Raw genomic sequence first — 13841 nt, forward strand, 5'->3', positions numbered from 1 at the left:
GAACAGATTACTGTATATTTCCCCTTTGGCTTGGAAACAAAACTATTACCTTAATATCAAACAAAGGTTTTTGTAGTGGCATAAAGTGTGTAGCTTACAAAGACAAGGCAAAGAACAAATACTTTGTCTTTCTACACCCCATATAATGAAGAGCTGTTTATTAAATATTAAGAGTCAACATCCAGGTCAAATACAAGCCATAGTCTACAGAACTAAAAAAGGCAGAGGAATGTTATAGAGAGTTTTACGTAAGATTACACAGGAATAAAATCTAGAGAGCTCTAATTTCCTGCACTAAGACAGCAGGGTCACCTCTCTTTGCAAATGGCGGAAGATAATTAATTCAATGCAAAGACACTAAAGCTGTGAAAATAAACTGGAAAAAATAGGGATGATAAACAGGATTAAAGTTCCAGGGAGAACAAACAAGTTCTAGAGGCAGAAATCTTCAGTGTGTCTTCACTGACAGCTTTGCTCTATTCAGAGCCCACACAATTAGAAAATTCTCATTTTGACCCACTGATATGCAATCAAGTAAAAGTTTCACCACCAGACTGAAAAATGAATATTTTTTCTCTGCTACTAGATGCAATTGCTATTACTGCCAATGAACACAACTTACACTGTATTTGCTTCTCACTGACACTATTGTTAACCAAAGGATTTTGTTTCACCTTCACTAATACCTAAATTAGTCATGACTAAAGTGTGTAACTCCTACTCAATATGAAAACTAACGTTTTAAAAAGCACAGCAATCTTTTTTTTTCTTTAACACCAAATAGCACAGTAGAGTGTATACTTTAAGAAGACCCACCCAAATGCAGAAAACAGACACTTGCTATCAAATTAGAATGAAGGCTTTCACATCCAATATGTGCTGGATTTGTTGAATTCTACTAAATGATGCTACAGCCCTATTCTAGATGCCTCGTGTCACTCTACAGCTTCAACAGCAAAAGGTGTGCAGTAAAGGACAGATTAGCTGGGTCCAGAGCAGTGTGATCTGCTCCTTTAGGAGTGAAAACAACTCTAATTCACTGGAAATCAAAGCTCCAACAAAGGAGTGACTATACTCCAATTACTTTCAGGAAATGATTGCTCCTCTCAAAGACCACTACTATTTTGAGAGCCTTGAGTATCTATGTTTGCATTCTTCAAAACACTGTCATTTACTAAAAAAAAAAAAAAAAAAAAAATCTTTTATTGTTCCCTCATCCTTTCAGTCTGTCCAGAACCAGCAGATGGTTGGTTCATTATCAGGTTCTCTAGATGTTTGTTAAGAGTGGTAATCATATGTTTTAAAAAATATTCACTACTATGTGACTAAGTTTCACACAGCCGATGATTATAGAATCATAGAATGGTTTGGGTTGGAAGTGACCTTACAGACCACCTACTTCCAACTTCCCTGCCATGGGCAGGGACACCTCCCACAAAACCAGGTTTCTTGAAGTCCCAAAGATGGCCTAGTTACAACCTGCCTGGGCAACCTGTTACAGTTTTTCACCACACTCCTATTGAAGTATTTCTTCCTAATACCTAATCTAAATCTACCCTCTTTCACCTTGAAACTGTTACCCCTTGTAAAAAGTCCCTCTCCAGCTTTCTTGTAGGCCCCCTACAGGTACTGGAAGGCTTCTACTTATGAATTGCAAATGCTGCTTAGGAAAATTGCCCACAGTGACTTCATTTGGATAACCTAGTTAAAAACACAACAAAAACAAAACAACAAACTTTGTGTTATTTTTGCCATACATATAGCAATGGCCCAAAGGGAAGGAAGAGGAAGATCAGGATAGAAACAGCAGTTTTGTCCACCATTTTTCTCTTGTGTATCAGTGCAAGGGTATAGAAGATAAAAAAATATTTTAAAAGGTCAGCTATAACACAATAATTAAGTTTTGAAGAAAAGCACGGCCTATAAAAACTTCAAATTCTAGTTCTCAAAAACTGCTCTAGAAAAGAGAAATCATAAGTCAACAACATTGTCTTTCATACTTCTCGTTCTGTGTCTGCATACAGGCCTGGGAGGGTCTTGAGACAGTTTGAATTCCCACTATTACAGGCATCACAGCATGACTGCATCATAGAGTAACGTCACAACATCACCTTTTTTTTGTTAAACTGGACTTCATTATGTCTAACAAATTTATTTAAAAGGTTTGATTTTCCATGACACTTACATTCAGTGATATATGTGTTTAGAACAGATATGGTTAAGAACACTGATGCATCTAACCAAAAAGACTGACTTGTCAAACAGCACACTACGTTTATATTAGGTGAAAATGAAAGTTGTTACTCCTAAAGTAGCTGATACTTTCTAAACACTTCCTATTTTTTCAACTAACAGCAGGAAGCAGGAAAGAGCAGTAAATCTGAACCCTAGAGTCGGAATAGCTTGATCTCTAACTGTATAGAAAGAAAAAAATCTAACAGGTTTAACTGTTACAAACAGGTAGCACATCTAAAGTACTACTGGTGAGTAACCATGGAATTTGAAAGTCCCTCACTGAAAATCATTGTAATTTACATATGTTCCCACTGACTGTGGGTACCTACTTGTAGCTGCCAAAAACCAGAAAGGAAGCATGTTCACCACACTGGCATCATGTTAACAACAGTGGATTTGTATCTGAACTACAGTGGATTTGTATCTGGTCAGAGTGAGTTCATAGTGGCTTTCACTTGCTGATCCACACATGATCTAAGACTCCACTTGCAAAAACCTGCCAGGATACTTTTTCAGAAATGGAGGAGGGAATGATTTGGGGAGGACACTGGCTGCATATCTGTATCTGGAGGGAAAGCCTTCATTTCTACACCTCCCATGGGTCAGATATATAAAGATAAATAAAGAAGACTCAAGTTGAAGCAAGGAAAAGCCATATTTGAAGCCAGATGATTGGGTCAGGCAAGTTTATGCAACCTAATTAAAATTTAGAGCCACTGTAAAAAGAAAAGTTAATGAGCAAGTCTTACACACTCTTGTATTCAGCAGACAAGTCAGTAATCAATCTCAAATTTAGCCTACTGCTTTTGCAAAATATTAGCATCACATGATGAAACATAGAACTAGAAAATAAAGTCAGCTGGCTGCATGTCTTGCAAACACAATCCTCACATCAGAACAAAATGGGAACTAAGAATCAAGATATTGTAACTAATAAAAGAATCACAGCCCCAATTAATTTCTGGAACACCCCCATTTCTGTAACAGACCAGTGGAAGTCGGTAATACAAGGCTGTATACAAAGCTGTAAAGCTAAAACACTTCTTGCATACCAAGTAGAGGAACTAAAACAACCTTCAGAATAAACAGGGTTGTCATAAAAAACTTTAGCTCATTAAAAGGGCAACCAACGCCAATAGAAGTGTTCCACATGACAGCAGACTCCTGATTCAATTAAAGTGTTGAGGCTGTAGCCAAGACAACAGCCCACGTGATTTGATGCAGGTTCCTAAGTCAGATTATAGTATCAATCCTTTCATCGCAGGTAAAAGTACAGAGAGGTCAAACTTTGGACATGCTATTTATAAATAAGACGAAGACAAACTATGAACAAACCATGAAGAAAAAAGAGAGAACCCCCTACCCAATCACATCGACCACTTCATGGAGCTCAGAGTCAAGCAGCAAGACAAAGGAAATGGGCTCCCACAGTCTGTCGCTGGCTATGATCCTCACCTGCTGTAGACCGTGCTTATCCAATGTGTATCTCAACAGCTTTGGAAAAAAAAAAAAAAAAAGGAGAGCAAAGAACAGAGAATGGAGAAATAAAAAAAAATGTCTTCCAAATTGTCAAAAATTTATACTGGGAAAGGCAGCATCTTCTTGAGCACTATTCAAACTTATTTCAAGACCAAATCATGCTCCAATTCTTGTTTTTACAACTTAAGACAACAACTGTTTCAAAATGTAGTAGATTGTCATGCACAAAGAGCCTTCAAAGGACATGTTCTTCCTCTACCATGTCAAACCCCCAAGTACATAACAAAAGGAAATTAAAAACATTTGGTTCTTATTTTCTTATACACACAAAACTGCAGATAAAGACAGAGATTATCACTTCTCATGCATGATACTGTATTTGCGGAACAGCCACTTAGATGTTACAATGCTGAGGGTTAGGCTACAAGGTCCACCTTCAGGTCAATGACAACTGAACTACAACTTACAAACCTTATGAAAGCACAGTAAACATTTAATTAAGAAAAGGAAATTAGTGCCCCTATTTTCCTTGCTAATGAACTATTTTGGTTTACCAGTAAAGCAATACAAATTATACCAGCTCTTCCTAAGCACAACCAACGAAAGAAATGAGAAAAAATCCAGACACAGACACACCTGATCACTCAACTGCATTTTACTTCAAGTTTTAAAACTGCAACCACTCTGCACTCTCTAGACACTTAAAGGCCCTTAAAGTCTATTAAACAGATTTAAAATGTCACATAAGAACAAGTCTAACAATGCAGTTTCTTCAAGTCCAGAAGTCCTCTAAAGAATGTTTGCTGTACTTGTAAATTCAGGTAACAAGAACATGCTTAACCACCTTTAGATCATTCTGTATATTTTTACCGTGTAGCAGCTTCTCTAGCAGGGACATCACTTGCAGGAAATAGTTCTGCAAGATTTTTTTTTTCCACAGATCAGAATCTCAGCTAGCTTATGTGCAGTCTGATGGCAGCCTGATACGTGAACATTTCCTGCCCCAGTCGTAAGGCTTTGAAGTCAACATTAGTATTGCTTTTGTATCATATTTTCGTGTTAAACCTTGCATCAGAATAAGGCAGGATTTGGTTTGCAGACTTAACATACCTAAAAAGGCTAAAGTTTTTAGCGATTATAGGAGGCTACTGATGACTAGAGATAAATGGCTTTAATGTCCATCCTCAAGAAGGAGGATCTATGATAAAACAGGCTGTCAGGGACCTCATCAAGTTCAACAGATGCAAAAACAGAGTCCTACATTTTGGACAGAATAACCCCTTGCAACAGTATAGGCTGTGGAGTGATGAAAAATTCAGTTAGGTATAAGAACTTAAAAGAAAAATTAAAAAGAGATGAGTATGGTCAAATACATGGAGTTAGTTGCCCAAAGGTGTTGTGGAGATATTAAAGCAAAACAAGCCTCCACACCATGAAATAACTGCATCTGCTTCATGCAGGACAGGTTCAACCAGATAATCTACAGAAGTCCAGCGCAAACCAAGATAGTAAATCTAGTTAGAGATAACATCCCCAGAAAAAAGATATTGGGGGAAAAAAAAAAAAAAAAGACAGACAAGGCTGTTCTACCAGTAAAATATATTTGGTTTAATTGAGATTAAACATTAATGAGATTAAACATTGTTTTGTGCAACCTGGTCTAGTGATAGGGTTCCCTGCTCATGGCGGGGGGATTGGAGCTTGATGATCTTTAAGGTCCCTTCCAACCTCAATGATTCTATGATGATGTCTTATGATTAGTTACATAAACTCAAAATTATGTTGCTGGCTTATGCTTTGAACTCAATAATAAAAAAAACCTGTTTAAAATTATGACAAAAGCAGCATGGTCCAAAATAATTTTAAAAACCCACAAGACCGTGCTTTCTATAATTATTTTTTACTCCTTCCATCAGCTTAGCATAGTCTTAGACAAGTCAATTCAATTTCTCTCTTACAGCAAATGGTTTCTCCCTCAGAAAAGAGTAAATTGCAGTGAACTCAATTTGTTCTTCCTATTGAACTGAGAAAGCATTCCTTGATCATAAGACTAATCATTCCTCTAAAGTTGCAACTACATTAACCATGAAAATAAACAGAACAAGAACTGTTTACATAAAAGCCACAGTCATTGACAAAGAGTTCTTAATTACGTCACCCATCTTGTTTATTCATTAAGAATTACCATTATTTTCTCCTTCTTTTAAATGAGAGACAATAGGAGACAGAAAAAAAAAAAAAGAGAGAAACTGAAATGGCAGCAATCATTTCTGCTATTTGATCATTGTATTAAAAAAGACTTATGCTACATCAATTAGAAATATTTTTTTCTGTCTGGAAAAAAAAGGTGATGAAGGCAGGTTATTTTTCCATCACCCAACACAAAATTACTGTCCACTAGTAATGGCTTAAAGGGCAAGGTAACTTAAATTATTAAGAACCAAGAAAAAAAAAAATTTCACTTAGTCTGCTTCTAGATAAGCATCACAAAAAAATGTTGTGCAATATACTCAAGCGTACTTGTGTATTAGCATATAGGCCTTTAAAAAAGGAACTGCCAAACAGAACTAGGCTGTGTTAAACAGAGCAAAGAAAATAAAGATCTAACACAGAAAATGCAATACTGAGCCATAATATACCATGGAAGAAAATTAAAATATATACTATACAAACAAACAGCACCCATCAAAATAATATAGAAAGACAGTGGAGATGCAAACAAAGTAAGGAAGCATAACATAACACAATTTAACACTTGAGCTAATTATGTTACAATTTTTTTTTCCCCATTTTCAAGCACTTTTTGAAAACTGGTTAAGTACACCGATTTAGTAGCAGATAAAGGTTTTTCTTCCTTTCCTCTTCTAGCAAAATACCTGTTTTCAAGTGTAAGTACTGCAAATCATAGGTGTTGGAATAACATCAATGTGTTCAGGAAGAAGTTTCCTCCAACCAATTAATTTGAAACATACTGAATGATAACAGCTTGGTAGCCTTCGTTCTAATGAGAAAATATGAAGTCCTCAATCTTTGAAATCACAAGCCAACAGACAGCAAACATGGAGGGATAAAAACAGTCATAGAAACTTTACCTTAAACCTACCCTAGCTACGCTTCAGACTTCAAATGCTATTTTAGGCAGGCATAAGGTTCTACAGGGAGCAACAGTATGAAGGCAAAAACTATCTGACACCAAATTAAAGAAAGGAAAGGAGGGTTATACTTGAAAAGAGATTATGGAACAGTGTATAGATAAGGATTTATGAGAAAAGATTTTAAAACTCTTTAGGAAAACAGACTGAGTAGCAGCTTTTGAAAACTACACATGGTTATCCACAGGACATACAGATACAGTGTACTTTTAGCAGCTTTATGAACCTAAGCATTTGAAGGACAAATGCCTAAACACTATTATCCTTTTCTAGGTCAGCAAGAACTGTTTGCTAGTTGGACCTTAAAGTCAGCACTGGCTGAGAAACACAGTGTTCTTATTTTGTACTAACCTTGATTTCTTGATAGATAACAAGACTACCGTACATAAAACATGCTTCTAACTCTTCAATTTTTGGGGTTTTTTTGGTTGAATGTGGGTGGAAGAGTTGGGAAAAAAATCTGTATAACATTTAAAAAAAACCCTCTGACAAAAAAAGCTTTCATCTTAAAAAACAACTAATACATCTGTGGTCCTAAAGGCTACAAACAAAAACAAAATACTCCCAGCCTTAATTCTGTCAAACTCTTAAATAAGTAAGAACCATACACACTCAGCACATTCATTCTGCAAGATTCATTGGCACAGAAATCATAACTTCCTAATGCACTATAACCTGCTGAGTTTTAAGTCCTGCCTAACCAAATCATAATTATTTAAACCAAACTAGTTACTCAACACTACTAACGTAATTGATATTTCTCAGGTAGCCACTTCCAGGTGATCAGTGTTTATAAGCTCAGCACTTATGAAAGCAGTTTCTTCATTAAAATATCCGCTTAACTGATCTGCTATAACCTTTGAACCACACATTTGTTTAAACATTATGAGCATATCACACCCTTTTATGTATAGACGAGGATAAATGGTACACTAGGGACCACAAGCATGTTCTTATCTGAGTAAGTTTAACAGAGTTAAGCAAGTTGTCAAGTGTAACACAAGTGAACAATCTATACACATATTGGTCATTTCCACTGGGAACATGCTATGATTTTTTAAAACTAATTTGTAGTTTTGAGAAATCAGAGATTACCAAGAAATCAAGATCAGCAGAGTAAGTATCAAGCCAGCTAACAGAAGCAAGATAATAAGGAATTTTATTATGGAGCAAGAGTGCAGGCAGACAATCAAGTTGCTATTTGCTAAAACTAAAGCAGTGGGAATTCCTAGCTGCTAAAACTGTGATGGTTATATTAATTTAAAAACAAGCAAACAAACAAAATACCCACTTTTGTTTTTCTTTCTACTTCAGTGTTTCTGTGTGCACTTCCAATACTACCTATTACCACATATAAGCAACAAATAAAAACTCCTAGCTTCAGGACACGACCAGAAACATCTCAGAGAAAGAACCTGTAACAAGAAATGCTGCAAGCACGGAAGTCCCAGCGCGGTAAGTTCCAGTTCACCTGAAACTAAAACTGACTGCAAACCAAGAATTCAGCCCTCAGGTTTTTTCTGACTTTCAAGATGCACATGCAGATTACCTAAAGGTCTCCATATTTGCTACTGCTGAGGTAAGAAGCCCAAAGTACAGTTCCTAACTAAATACCTGAAAAGTTATGGAAGAGTGGTAAGGTTACCTTACATATGCACTACACTGAAAGAAGAAAGGAAGACAGGAAGGAGCAGTCACCTCTGTACCTAATGACAACAAAACTTGGAACGGCCAGGAAGTATGAAAGAAGAATATATGACTTCCCAAAATGGAGGTGAAGGCTTACTTATAGAAATGAAGCAATGTGTAAAACTCCTCCCTTCTCCCAGACTTACCCGACTACCTCAACAGCATCATTAAGATAGGGATCAACTAGCATCTCCTTTGAAACGTTCCAATCTCCATCTGCAGCGATGATGCCAATGTTGCTTAGACCCAGTCTGTCCAAAGATTGTCGAAGTACCTTAGTAACAGATAACACCACTTAAAGTACAGTCTTCATCAACCAGGCAACATGAAAATTTAAGACTGAAAACAATTTAAGAACTGCAGGAGTTGTTGGTGGAAACATTTGTCTTCAGACCAAGATTGATAAGAAGAGTTCTCACTTCTCAAATGAAAGCCATAATGAAAACCAGGAAAAAGTTAATTACAAGTATTTTCAACAATGGTTATCTATGACATTCAGATAGCCATTGCAGGAAATTGGGCTTCTCACTCTGATTACTTTTGACAACCCATGTGTATATGTGTACTCCACTCAAACACTCCTAACACACTGATTCCATCTGTTGCATATGTGTAGTTAATTATATATGAGTAATGAATTTATCGTAAATTCAGTCACGTTAAGTTGATTTAAAAATAAGGACTGGCTGGGATGCAGAAGTGGACATACCTCCATAACTGATCAGAAGTGAAAGTTAACCTGAACCCTAAAAAAGTATATTGAGAAAATTATAAAAGTTTTAAAATAGAAAAGACCTTGTAACCATGCAGCTCTCTACAAGAACAGAAATCTTTGACAAACAACGGTCCTTTTCAAGTGAAGAGTACCTAGGCATTCTTCTCACAGGCTATTTTACTGAAAAAATAAAAAATCCTTGATCTTTTCAGTGCCTGATATGTAAGCTTACCCATGACTTGGGTGTCATATGTCTCACTAACTTTCAGGAACATAATGCATAGAACCGGAATCACATATTTACAACAAAACTGAGAGCAGTCAAGTTGGAATTCAAACATGCCTGCAGAAGAGAAATCCTATTCTGCCCTTCCAGCTTCTCCTTACTATTCCACTGGCAAATATGATAAACCTCTCGCATCTGCCTGTAGAATTTCTTAGACAAAAGAAACCCAGCTCTAACAGCTAAGAATGAACCAGATCTATACAGGACTGGTATAAATAATGACTAATCTGACCACTCAACAAAAAATAATTAAAAAAATGAGTGTTTTCAGCAGCTTCCATATACATTTGCATCTGAAAAAGGACAGCAGTTCTCAGTCTAAAATCCTTTTTTCAACCTTGGATTTAATGACTGATGTACTGTGTATGCACGCATGCATGAGAAAGATTTTTCCAACTATTGGAAGATCAGTAGGTGTGAGTGCTTGAATAGCTTCTTGTAACAGTCCTCCAGCCATGTGAAGAATAGTAAGGAGGATTTCTATTTTGACATATAGTCAAATAAGGACATAAAGCAAAGTTCAAGTGTTGGACAATGAAAGCCTATATCTAAAGAACATAAAACTGAAGAAGGAAAGTAGCAATGAAGTCCTGTTCAGATACTTGATGCCTTTGAAGAATAAAGTCTACTTTGAAGAATAAAGAAGAAAAATTAATAATGTTAGAAATTACTTACAGTAAGGTGCTTGCAATATAGAGCTTTGCAGCTAGCAAGATATTTGGTAAAACTGCCTAACCATAGAAGAACCGAACAAAATTACTAGAAAGGTTACAGAACTTCTATGTCAGAAGCTAAGTACTGAGATCAGAGAACTGTAGACACTCAAAATACACTACATAATAACAAACAGGATGGTTTGCCCTACACCCAGTATTCATTATATATACAGATACTCCTTAAATTTTAGAGTCAGTTTAAGATGACAGTACTTGTAGGAATTGTAGGAACTGGAACTTCTTGAGTAAGAACATATAAGCAACAGGATAATTTTTTCATTTTTTTCTATTTAATAAGAAACATAACTAGCACCTTAGTGGAAATAATTAAGTAAAAATTTAGCAAGGTAACCAAGAACTTATCTATGCCATGCATCTGTCAGACATTACAGAAAATATTCAGCATACAACAGTACACTTCAGGAAATAGATCTTTTTTTGAAATGGCAGACTGCAAATACAGCTATGATGCTGATTGGTGAACAGATGTCACAGAGCACTGCAGTGTAAGAGAATGAACCGTAGAAGAGATGTTAAATAATAAGCCCTATATCAATTAACAAAGTGGAGGGAAGGCTGACACTTTTCAGCAAATATTTGGGTGATTTGAAGATAAGGTTTTACATATTTAGCTCTAGAAGCCAAAAGCTTAATTCCAATTTGACAGCATTTAAACAGCCAAGAAGAATGCCACACCTACGCTGGACAATTTGTTCTCCGTGTTCATTCCCCCCACATTCTCCCTGCATTCTCTCCACATAGGGAAGCCAAGACAAACGGATGAGAAAGTCTCCAGGTGATATGACATAGGACTGAGCAAAACCAAACATTTTTCTTTTGTACAAGACATACAGAAAGCTAGACATTTTTCTTCTAAAAAAAGAGCCAGAGATATAGTGAAATGAGTACTTTATTTAAGATCTGCCTCCTCTCTCTGACAATTCATTTTACGAAAGATTCAGTCTCATAGGTATTCCAAGAAACACAACATCTAATCAGTAAAGTAATAAAACTTGCATGTCAAAAAACCACCAGATTTTTCACTATTTATCTTCCATATTACTTGCATTGTTTTATTCCAGCCTGCAAACAAGAGCTTTCAGTTTTGTTCAGTTGTTCCAGAGATTTCTACGTGAAGTCCACACATACACATTTCCCCCTTCTTCCCTACCAGTGTTACTTAACTATGATTTGGATTATCCTTTAGGAAACTGCTAGTATCCTTCGTGATTTCCCTATTAGTCTATACCCAATTAGTGAACCACTTTCCTTGAAAAAGTAAAGCATGGAACCCACACTGCCTGAGGTTAAACATAACAGAAAATTTCTAGCTCCTGAGGGTTGTGGTTTTTTTGTAATAAAGAGAACATGTTTCCTAGCTTTAAAAAAAGTTACACTATGATTTGTGCTGAACAAACATTGGGATGGAGTATTTTAACAGGATTCTAAGCACACCCACTGAACAAATTCAGACAGGGATTTAAGTAGCTTCACTAGCAATGTCTGAAGCCCCTGCACATTCAGCAGTTTTGTTACCCGCTACGCTCAAAGAAACAAGGCACCCTGATATAGATTCCAAGATTTCCTGCTGTATCACACCTCAGTGTATTCATGTTTTCTCTGAAAGGGATTTTGTAAGTCACTCAAAAACTCTAGTATCAAAACACTCTGTCCAAAAGGAACCAATGGCTTCATAGCCTACAGAAGTCAGAGTACAAAAAATGCCTTTAATGAAATTAGTTGTGAAGTATATATAACAGAATCTGATCTAAGATGTGATAAGACTTGGAAACCAAGTTACTGTGGCCGTAGCGGCCACAAATTATAGGAAACCAGCTGTAAGGGTATTCATCTAATTCTACAACCAAGGAAATAAATTTTTTTAAATAAATGTATTCTCAGTTCTCAGAAGCAGACTGAATTTTATATATGCCAGCCTCATGATGGATATTTAAAGATACTATTTGCTTTTATCACAATGTCAAGTTTAACTGTTGTACATAATTTCCTGTATCAATTGAACAAAATAACTACAGAAGTTGCCCAGGTCAAGTTATATAACTAACCTCATGCAGAGTGCACAAACAGTAAGAGCTCAAAATTTTCTAATAGCCACTAGTTGGCTAATTTTAAGCATACGGGATCCAATCCCTGTCGAGTTCTGAAAAAAAATAATCAGTTTTTCTACACATTCAATTTAACTTTTACTTGCTTTTAAGAAGAGGTAATGCTATTTCTTCTTAGCCCCAGAGCAGCAACAAGGAAACGAACAAAGCAAAAGCTTGAACTGAATATTCCACTTCAACACCACATAACAAATTCAAGTGAGTTTGCAAAGCAGAGCAGAGAAGCAGCAGTGAGCGGCATTAGAGGTATCTCAGGGTTGGTTATGTGAAACACACTGTTCTTACAACTAGAACAGGACATACTGAATTTTGCACAGTTAAAAAAAAGAGCCCTTATTATGTTTGCTGATTTGCCTTTTTCATAAAATAATATCCTGGAGTTTTACAGGAATAATTTAAGGGTATTATGCCCACTGAAACTTGGTTACAGAATTTTAAGAAATTCTAGATCTTTGATTTACCACTATATCCAAGCCAGCACAAAGAAAATTAATTTGTATTAATTCATTGGCATCAATTGGAGCTTCCATTAAAATGCAGGAGTCCTAAACATTTCACAAAGCTCAAAGTAACGCTTTCAGATACACACAAAACGATCTAGAGATCTGATTCTGTTACTATTCCATGTCTGCAACTACAAGAAACATCGTTCAGCAAGTGAAGTAGTTGCACGATTAAGGCACTTTTTCTAGGCAAATTCGGACAAGCTAATTGTTCACATATGATAACAAAGACAGACATTTCACTTTAGAGAAATAAGGAAAAATACATACCTTTATATATTTGCTATTAAATGCCCTTTCATTCCATATCTACAAAGGAAAAGTAAAAAGCCATTTACAAAAATTAGGATACGTCAATGGAAAATGAAAGATTTCATTTATGTATATAGTAAGTACATACATAAATACATAAGATTACACAAGCCATTAAATGGACTCCATGACTTCACTTTGCTAGAGGAAAAGTGCTCAGTTTCTTTTTTTTTTGGTTGAATGTTTTGCTATCAGTTCTTCAAGGAAAAAATTCTATATGAAGGTTCAAAATAGCTTTTTGTTCATATATCACTACAGTCTACTGCTTGCCCTCTTGCTGAAAAGGACCCTAGAGCTCCTTGATCTCTACAATGGTACCAGTGTTACACATGACATTACTACCAATGGGTCTCCAGCTTGTTAGAAGCCATTGAGAATACATTGTGGTTTCAAGATGTGGTACTAATGAATGGGTACTGGTGCTGTTCACTGACGTAAGAGAGCTACAGCAAGTTACACACCGAACAGTTGCCTACAGTTTCAGGGGATTATTCAATGACACCATTCTTTCTAGTTTACAAAGGACCATATCCATACTTGAACACAAGAGAGATCCAGCACAGGCCAAGTAAACAGACAAAAAATTCTCATTTCTTTTTGCTCTGGATCTTCCTTCTTTTAAGGAAAG

The 13841-nt window shown here is 36.1% G+C and overlaps 1 protein-coding gene across 1 annotated transcript in view; it reads right to left on the bottom strand.

Moving 5' to 3' along the window:
• Window positions 1-13841, bottom strand: part of GALC (galactosylceramidase) — a 35899-nt gene that overhangs the window by 13938 nt on the left and 8120 nt on the right. Inside the window, exons 6-7 of the mRNA XM_010003740.1 lie at window positions 13172-13210; window positions 8702-8829 (exon numbers count right to left, since the gene is read on the bottom strand). Coding sequence (XP_010002042.1) covers window positions 8702-8829; window positions 13172-13210 — 167 coding nt within the window. The remainder of the gene's footprint in view (window positions 1-8701; window positions 8830-13171; window positions 13211-13841) is intronic.

The sequence above is a fragment of the Chaetura pelagica genome, unplaced genomic scaffold, assembly GCF_000747805.2.
Source record: "Chaetura pelagica isolate M959 unplaced genomic scaffold, ChaPel_1.0 scaffold48, whole genome shotgun sequence".
NCBI lineage: Eukaryota > Metazoa > Chordata > Aves > Apodiformes > Apodidae > Chaetura > Chaetura pelagica.